We start from the raw sequence: 9,690 nt of genomic DNA, 5'->3' as shown, positions 1-9,690 counted from the left end.
ACCGAGTTCTCTGAGTTATAACATTTTATTCACTTTGGCATATTCAGGATTTTATTGAATGTTATATTATAAATATTCTACTGTCATCTTGAGAATGTTACTATGTTAATGACAAGAGTAACATTTTCTACATATAATAGGTTTAGTCAGTTCTCTAATGAGAAATATAAAGATGGGGCAGGTTTAGTGCAGTTTGGTGTACTATGCAACCATTGAAACCATGAATTTCCTTTTGGGCCTTGTTCATCTTTTTTGGATGGATTTGTTTTTTCTTTTTCACCACAGTGAAGAAGACCAGGAAAATTAGAGATGTTTGAGTTGTTACAATCTGTTATCAGATAATACCAGATAATAAATTATTTATGTTGTTTAAAAAAAAAAGTTCTCCTCTGAGGTCTCCTGTCCTTGGCACGGTGGCACAGTGGTGAGTTTTGGTGCCTCGCAGCTCGGGGGCCTTGGGTTCAATTCCTTGGCTGCTATCTGTGTGAAACTTGTATGTTCTCCCTGAGTTTGCATGGGTTACATCCAAGTGCTCCATTTTCCTCCCACCTTAAGATCACTTCATTAGTCATATACAATTTCGTGCATTAGGAATTTGTCTTTTCGCATACCCCAGCTTGCTCTCCATGAGACACACAGGCACAGGCTTGGGGTCAGAGAGCAGGTTCAGCCATTTATACGGCGCCCCTGGAGCAGTTGGGGTTAAGGGCTCAGGGGCCGAACGGAATAGAATTCCTCTGCCGGCCGCGGGATACGAACCGGCAACCTTCCAGCCACAGGCACAGTACCTGAGCCACAGAGCCACTGCTCCAGCCCGGCATGCTGGTAGCTCAGTTAGCTTCTGGGAAAATCTGGCCCTGGTGTGAGTGTGTGTGCGCACGTGCTTGCCCGTCCAGTCCAGGGTGTATCCTGCCTAGCACCTGCTGCTTGCTGGGATAGGCTCCGGCTTCCCTTTGGCTCTTAGATAAAGGATATAGATGGATGGTCTCCCACCCTAATACTCACCAGGCAAAGCTTTCCGTAACTTCGGAGACGTGACAAGATCAGGCTTGAAGGTGACAAGCCTCCTGTCGACCAGTTAAAAACATTGTTGGAAATATCCAGCACCAGCATAAAACATTTCCAGACTTTAAACTACAGCCATTTATATTGCATTCCAGGTTTTAGAAACGTTTTAGATCTGTAGACCCTCATAAGCAGGGTCCAGACTAAGTCGTCTTTAACAAATGACATACTGGAGACACAAAGCCATAACAAAAATGAGCAACCTTTCATTCCTTTCCACCAGGAAAATAAGTGAGAGTGAAAGGTGGTTCAATATTATGGTGTGGGGATGAGCCCAGCCCTCTGTAAGAATGGATCACCATTATAAAAAGTCAATGCTGCGCAACAGAACTACATCACTTTCAAAAATCAGTTTTGCCTGAAGACAAAAACAATTATTTACAATTGGAGCTGTTCTGGAAAACAGCTCTCCTTGAAATATGTCACAGACAGTGCAATAATTACATGATAATAATAATTGCTTACATGTCTATAGTGCTTTTCTGGACACTCCACTCCAACTTAAAATTAAGCTTAACTGGAGCTTCCTATAAATTGCTGTTAATTTATAGGCTTTTGAAATCCAGCTGATGGATTCACTCCTATTACTTAAATCTTTATTTTACATTTGGCCTTTTCTTGTAGGAACAATTCTCAGACATGCTCACGTTTCATGTTTTTATAGTTGTGCATTGCTTTGATGAACAAGCCCCCAGAACGTCCAGCAAAAAAAAAATCTGAACTGTTAGCCTACAGACCAGCCTTTTTTTGGAACACGTCAAAAGATTGGAAGAAAGTGATTTTGAACAGTGCATAAGTAAGAAACTTTGAAGGTTAATGACATAGGGATTTGTTTACTTAACCAGAGTCCCATATTGACAGAGTAAAGGTAAGTATAAAAGGGCTCATAATAATAAAGTTCTAATTTATTAAAGCGTGGTTAATAGCAGTTTTAGAGGGGGGATTTGAAATAATTCGTCAAGGGATCTGAATTAAATGACTTGATGGAAATACAATTATTCATTTTACGTAAAGCAGTACATGTACGTTTTTAATTCCACAAGAATGAAGTTCTTTAACATTGTAATAGCTCACAAAGTCCTAGGAAATTCATTTTAGTCTTGATGGCAGCGAACCTATTCATGGTCCTCCAGAGCACAATTGTTTTCTCCTCTTTTTTTTTTCTCGGCAAAGGGGGGGGTGGTCGCTGCAGTACGTTTGACAAATTATGCAAACGCTTACGGGGGGAGTGGAAAAAAACTAAATCGGTAACTTTGATGTACAAAAGACTGTTGCTATAGCAATTGCTTAGGGAAAAAATGAGGGTATTATTCTCAAAACGAGTAAAACCCCATTTAATCTAGAGAAATATGCACCGAGAGAGAGAGGGGGGTGGGAATGTAGTGAATGGGAGGGGTGCAACGGGGGAAGGCAGGAGAGATTTTGTTAGCGACAGATGTCTAGCAAATAGTGAGTAAAGAGGAGGGGAAGTTTGCGAGAAGCCGCGCAGTCCTGGATTGTACCTCAGGGAGGGAGCGTGACCGGGTGCAGCTGTCAGTCTCGGCTTCGCTCCGCTCGCAGTCGGTGCTCGGCTTCGCAGGGGAGCGCGTCAAAGCCTCGGGTCTCTCCTCGGCGTTTCGTCCTAGCCAACAAACCAGGTGGGGTTTCAGAGCTCTTCTTCGGCGAAAACCTGACTTGAAACAGGCTGTGTTTTATACCATTTTGGCGAGTTGGGGAAGGGGTAGCGGGCTGGGGGGTAGCAGATAATGGCACTGAACTGGGGGAGTCAGACTAGCGCCCCTTTGTTCTCCAGCCATGCGTGTTCGCTTCTTACAGATGAGCAGATTTACCAGTTCAGCATTTTGTGACCACCGGCTATACCTTGGCGTATTCTGCCTCTGAGCGCCGAAAAGGGGTTTCTTAAGACGCTCAGTACATTTATAACTCCGTGGAACACTGTAATACATGCGAATGTTTGTGTAACACAGAAACATTGATTTCAGCTGCTGCATGATTTATTAGAAGAGGGCATCCGGTATCGATGAAGGCAATTTTAGAGACGTAATTTATATCTATACGGCTAGATGTTGTTTTCACAGCTGATGAATTTGACCGTTTTTACCAGTTTTACAAAGCGTTATTCTGAGGCATTAGGAAAAATGTTAACCTCGACCGTTCCTGGTTCTCTTATACATCAGTATGCATTTCGCTAATCGTTTAGGTCAGCGGATTAGCTAATCAAATGCACACCATCCAATCAATGGAACAAGCCACTTGTTCAAACCGAATTTGGATTATCCGTTGTCTTTAAAAGCGGATATGTTTCTACTGCCTTGGTGGGTTATGAATAACTGTGGATTTAAGTGTTAAGATGCCTTTCAAACTTCACACCTTTTATATGCGCATACCAGCATTACTTAGAGCTTCCGCTGGTCGTTTGCTTCTGGGATGTTGAACGCGAACCGGGAGGGGGAGGGGGCATTGAAGTAGCTTATCGTTTCAGTTGGTACAACTGCCGATTTTGGTTTTTGTTTCTCATTCCGGAGGGGGGGGGGGCGTCTTGGGGATTTAGGGCGTGTCGTTTGCCCCTTTTTATGTAGAATAGTGTTTTAACGTGAGCACCAAGTTCATAATTTACCATTACAACTCGCCGGTAACTGGGCTGGTTTCGCGAAGTCTGATCAGTCTTTAACCTGGAGGAGTTAACTTGAATTAAAATGGATTGGCAGAACAACATCTTAAACCTGACCAAAAAGTTAAAGATATTGTACTGGCTTACGAATGCGCACGCTCTTAAGGGTTGGCCAGAAGTATTTCTTTAATGCGGTATCAGATTTTGTTTTGTCGTCCACTTAAGAACAAGCATATTACGGAGGACAGACCTTGCAGGACAGCGCGGTGTGCGTTACTAAAGTGAATGCATTTAAAAAATGTTTATTTCGTCACGTATCTGTCTCCCAGCTTGCAGACGCGGAGTTGGTAATGTGGAAGCTGATTCTGCATTCAACTCCGGCGCTTTTGTGCAGCTGACATTTCATTCTCCTCTAGCTGTTGGGTTCATAAAGCCCATTAATGCTTTAGGAGCGAAAAATGTCGTTTTAAGGCTGCAATTTCTAAGAATTCTAACTAAACCGATTGAACTCAATATGTCCAATCCAGGGAAATGAACCAGCCAATTAAATTAATTGGCACTCTTTAGCGCCGTCCCACTTGAATAGAGAAGCTACGCATATAACAACTCTTGGGGATACAATAGGGAACTTGTAGCAGTAATTAAGCTATATCAGGATCTGGATTTCCACACAGCTCACTCAATACTCGGTAGCTCAGCTTGACTGTCCCGATGCAGCACTAGGGACAGCTCCCATTACACACGGCACAGCCCAATTCCTGCCGCAGCCAGAAGTCGATGCATCTTCGCATGGTGAAATAACATACTGAGTTGAACGACAGTGTTTGATTTAGTAAAACTCAAATATAAACATGCTATCGTGATACCTATACGTTACTGAATGTCGATTTTGGGATGCTTGGGATACGGGCACGTTTATTCCACCAATCCTAGCTGTTTTTAGTTCGGAATTAAGCAAATGCACACCACTATCTCCTCCGCGTTGAGGGCATAAAACAAGACGGGTTGTGAAGGCGTTTTTTCTCCTCTGGTTTATATTCCCAATTTGCCCTACTTTAATTTTCGCTATTTCTCAGTTTCTACGATTGAAAAAGCAGTAGTAAGCCAATTAGCTAATAAAACTATTTACGTGACGTAAAATCTAGATAATGCAATAGCTTAATAGTCATCTTTGGTTATATATACATTTGAATTTTCTGTTAATTGTTCCCAAACCGTGTTATTCTATAAATTAGACGGATAAAATACATATTTTAAAAAATCTATAAAATGTAACGTATATACAGTATGGATATAGGGAAAAGTGGCTTCTCTACTGCACTAAGGTATGCTAGAACAGTGTGTCAAAGTGCATGTAGAAAAATGACAAGGTGGCATTGATAAGCTCTGCTCTTACAGGAGACTGGCACCGAAAAGCTAACCCCTGAGTCTTAACACGTGATGTCTAGCTCCTCATGCTGTTTCACATCCACTTGTTTCAGTTTTTTTCTTTTTGCTGCATGAGCAGGCTTTCGTTCCACTTGACCACACTTCCTCTCATGGTTTACAATGAGGAAAAGTACCAGAAAAACATGTTTGTTTTTTTTTCCTTTTATACATAATACTGTCCCAGCAGCAGGGTACACTACCTGATAATAGGGTCACCAGCACTGGTCCTAGGGGGCTGCAAGCTCTTCTGATTTTTTTCTTTAACTGAAAGTATACAGTAGGTACTGAATGGGACAAATTAATACCAGAAGATAATCTTTAGCCAGTAATTAAACACTACTAATTAAAAAATGTATTGGGACATGCCAGGACTAGGGTTGGTTCTACACCCTTAAGGGCTTCTTCTGTAGAGAACGTTATCTAAAACTATACCTAGTTCACAAGTCAATTGATACACTTGCGTCAATATCCAGTGCGTGACAGTTATCCTCCAGAATAAGGCAAATACAGCTCCCTTTATTATGATATTCTAAAACAGTCAATGGTGAGCAAAAAGAAGTACCAGTTCAGGTCCTGAATGGCTTGTCTTCAAAAACAGGCTTGTGTAGATGCACATTGTGTTTAACAGATGAAGAGTTCATTTTTAATGCAATCCGTCCCACATTTGATAAAGGAAATTGAGGTAGATACTACATCTAGTTTCTTTTGGGCCAGTGGACTGCAGTCAAAATCACAAACTCACTCTTTGAAATAATTCTGCTTTAATGCTTCTAGGAAACATGGGAGGTAAGCTGAGTAAGAAGAAGAAGGGGTACGATGTCAGTGACCCAAAAAGTAACAAAAAAAGCGAGACTGCAGAAGGCCAAGTGGAACAAGATGAGGCCCCCGAGAGCAAAACTGAAACTGAAGGACAGGCAGCTTCTGCTGAACAGCCAGCTGACACCAGCACATTAGATGTTTCCAAAGAAACCCTGGAGGAGAAATCAAAGATGGAACCTAAAGTTGAAGAGGAACAAGCTGTTCAAAGACAGGAAATGGGTCAAGAAGGTGAAGCCAAGACAGAAAATGGATGTACTGAACCTGCAAAGGAAGCTGCTGCTGCAGAACTACAAGACACAGTGGCACAAGTCACAATGACAGAAGAAAAGGAAAAAGAGCCTATAATCGAGGAGACCAAAACTGATCAAACACAGGAAATGGGCCAGGCAGACAACACTAAGGAGACTGAAAATAGGGCAGCTCAACCTACAGAGGAAACTGCTTCCGAATCAAAAGAGACTGTGCCTGAATCTGCTAAGAAAGAAGAAAACTCAGAGCAGGAAAAGGAATCTGATGAAACCATCAACCAAGAAGCACAGGAAAGCCCAGATGCAAATGGCATGAAAATAGAACAGCAGGCCCCTGTAGAAGAAAGAGATCCACTTTCACCAAATCCAGTGTTGGACTCCCAGTGTACTGAAATTTCTCCTAAGGAAAAGTCAAAAAACATGCCTGTAAAAGAAGAGGAGAAAATCACTCCAAAACTACAAGAGACTGTTGTCCCAGTTTTAGATGCTAAGTTAGAAAATAAAGAAGCCTCCCAGGAAGTAGGAAAATGTTCAGGGGAGGAGACTGAAAAAACAGAAAGTGCTTCCCCTCTTACTGGAGTGACACCAGAAAGCTCCTCTGTAGCATCTGAAGAAACTACAAATGCCAAAACCAGTTTGGAAAATACTGACATCCACAAAACTGAGCCCATCACCAAGGCCTCAGCAGAAGAGGAAAAGAACATACTGCCAGCTGCACCAAAAACTGCAGATCGCAGTTCATATCCCAAAGCTGAATCTGAACTTCCAAACATGCAAAAGGAGATTAAAACCCAGTCACAGGAAACTGTGGTGAAATCAGAGGATGTTATCCTTGAGGAAATGTCTAGTAAATCAGAGGCTACAAATGAGGAATCACATTCTGTGCCCAGCCACACGTCTGTGCCTATTTCGGATCCAGTACAAGAACCTGTCCCAACAGCTGAAGATGAAAACAAAACCGAAGATGGAGAACCAACTGAAGTAGAAGCTCTTTCATCTCTCAATGAAAACCCTTTTGTTAAAGAAATTTCAGAAGAAATTTTCCAGCAACAGTCAGAAAGCACAGACGATAAAGAATCATCTGCTACAAAAAATGAAAGCATTACTGAAAATGCCCAAGATGCATCTCCTGAGGTCACCAACAGTGCCCACTTTACCCATATTGATTCCACAGAGGCTCAAACAGGGGCAGAAAAAAAGTCCGAAACATGTAAATCTGAAGTACCAGATGCCGTGCACAAAAAATCCATGTGTGAGTCCCAAGAAGTTGAGAACAATGAGTTAAATTCCAGTTTACATGCAGGAAAAGATACTGCTTTTGCCCAAGCTGAATCACAAAACCAAGATACTGTTTGTGCCATTTTAAATGAACAGCCAAAAGAAAACACAACCCCAGCTCTGAAAACTGAAACTATACCAGAAATAATTATTTCAGAGTCTCATTCCAATAACGAATTCCCTGAAGATGAAACCTTAGAGTATGCCATCGAGTCTGAGAAGGCTGTCAATAGCCATGCAGATGGGGTCTCTGAAATGCATGAAAAAGAATCTAGTACTCCCTCCCCTGCTGAGAGTGAGGCAGTCAAAGAGATGACCTCAGAAACTGAAATTGGACTAACCACAGCTAATCAAGAGGTCAATGCAAAGGACGCTTGTGCTAACAGCAACAAAAGTGTTGAGGCAGTGGACACGGAGGTTCAGAATGAAGAAGGCAAAAAAGATATCTCGACAGAGTCTGCAGAGCAGCCCAAAGAAAAGCTAGTGGAGTCTGCTGAACTTCCTGAGCAGGTGCAACAGAATCAACAACAGAATGGTCCTCCTGAGATTCCACCTGCAGAGCAGGCCGCTGAAATGTCTGCCAAGCCCCAACATGAGGAATGTGTGAACAGCATCAACAAGGAAGAAGAATCCCCCAAAGAGCCGAACCCTCGGAATGGTGGTGAACTAAAAAAGAACTTGAATCTAACCGATGATGAGGAAGCTTCTGAACCCAGCAGCGAAATACCAGACGCCTTAAGTACAGCTGCTGGAAATGAGATTGAATTGGCTTAAGGTAAAACAGTTACTCAACAGATAACGTGAAACAAATAATGTACAGACACCTTGAGCTTAATAATAAAGTATATCATAAGCTCTTGGATGTTCTGGGTAACCAAAAAAACTAAACCATTGAACTCAATGGCAAGAAACTAAGAATAAAATAAGACTGTTCCTTACCTGGTTTTATTCAGCAGAATAGATGTTTGTGGCGTGAATGAAGCTGACGGAATGTTTTCAAGAGTGAGAGTTGATTTAAAAATGTGAATGAGGAATGGATTTACTAGTATTTGTGAAGCAACTTCTACGTAATTATTAAAACAATTAATTGGTATGGTATTTAAATAGGATCTAATAGAATTTAGACATTTGCATATCCTTCAGTTAATTCAATAAAAAGGAAGCAACTTTTTCACGTTTTCATAGTGGAATCAAAACTGTTTAGGAATGTGTATTTTAACTTCAAGTGTGGCTTTTGAAATAATAAAAGACTATTAAACAAAGCTTCTCTTGTGATTTTTATAGATTCTTTAAAGGAAACATTCATTGCCCTTAGTTTGTGTGTAATCTGCTTGAGTGTCTAATCTTTACTAATGACACTGAAAGCAGCCATTTGGAGAGTTATCTTGACCGAATACTGGAAACAGATGGAAAAAAAGTCATGGAAATACTGTTAGGTGTTTAGAGAGCTCCTACAAATTGAGTGAATTGGGACAGTAGTTACTGAGAAGAAATATTCAAGGGGAAGGATACAGACTTCTAATACTGTCCTCCAGAAGCTAGAGCATTGGCTCTCCTGGTTTTATGCCACAAAGACCTTGTAGTTTTACACTCATACCATATAGCTCATTTAAAATAGATTACTCAAAACTTGCCACTTTGCCCTTCAGTTCTACTCCCATAATCCTAAGGGAAGTAAATGAGTATTTGTATCGTAGCTTCTATGTTAAGTGCACCACAGAAAATTAATATTCAAGAGCATCATGTTGGCATAAAGGAACACAAAGTGTGCTATGGTCTGCTCTTAAATATGAATTGGGAAAAAATAAGATTTTAAATATTTTCCTTTCATTTACATCTTGAAAATTTATTTAGGGAACCATGAACTGAATTTCAATTAAATCACTGGGGAGAAGAAAATTATGTAATTCTACACAAAGACCTTCAACAAACGTTTTTCACACAAGACATTAGTCTGACCAGTAAAAATGACTAAAATCACTGCACTGAATTTAGTAAAATACAACATCATAGCACACTGGCTGTTAAAATATCACATCATAGCAATGCCACACTGGAATAGAGGAAGGTCACATGTTCTTTGTTCTAGAAAAAGGCATCCAAAGAGTTGGCCACAACTGTCTTACCTTTTAATTAAAATATGAATCCCCCCTTTAGTTATTTAAAAAAAAGTTTTTCCTACTTCATAAACAAATCTTATATACCATCAGATAACAGAAGTTGTCTTTCAAACAATGGAAT

At 40.8% G+C, this 9,690-nt stretch overlaps 1 protein-coding gene across 1 annotated transcript; it reads left to right on the top strand.

Moving 5' to 3' along the window:
* The first annotated feature begins 2,492 nt into the window (after nt 1-2,492).
* Nucleotides 2,493-8,711, top strand: LOC148817172 (uncharacterized). The gene is made up of 2 exons (XM_088938696.1): nt 2,493-2,702; nt 5,879-8,711. The coding sequence occupies exon 2, from the start codon at nt 5,884-5,886 to the stop codon at nt 8,221-8,223; it is 2,340 nt and encodes a 779-aa protein (XP_088794822.1). The 5' UTR covers nt 2,493-2,702; nt 5,879-5,883; the 3' UTR covers nt 8,224-8,711.
* The last annotated feature ends 979 nt before the right edge of the window (nt 8,712-9,690 follow it).

The sequence above is a fragment of the Atractosteus spatula genome, chromosome 21, assembly GCF_055471065.1.
Source record: "Atractosteus spatula isolate fAtrSpa1 chromosome 21, fAtrSpa1.hap1, whole genome shotgun sequence".
Taxonomy (NCBI): domain Eukaryota; kingdom Metazoa; phylum Chordata; class Actinopteri; order Semionotiformes; family Lepisosteidae; genus Atractosteus; species Atractosteus spatula.
This window is presented reverse-complemented; position numbering and strand designations above follow the sequence as displayed.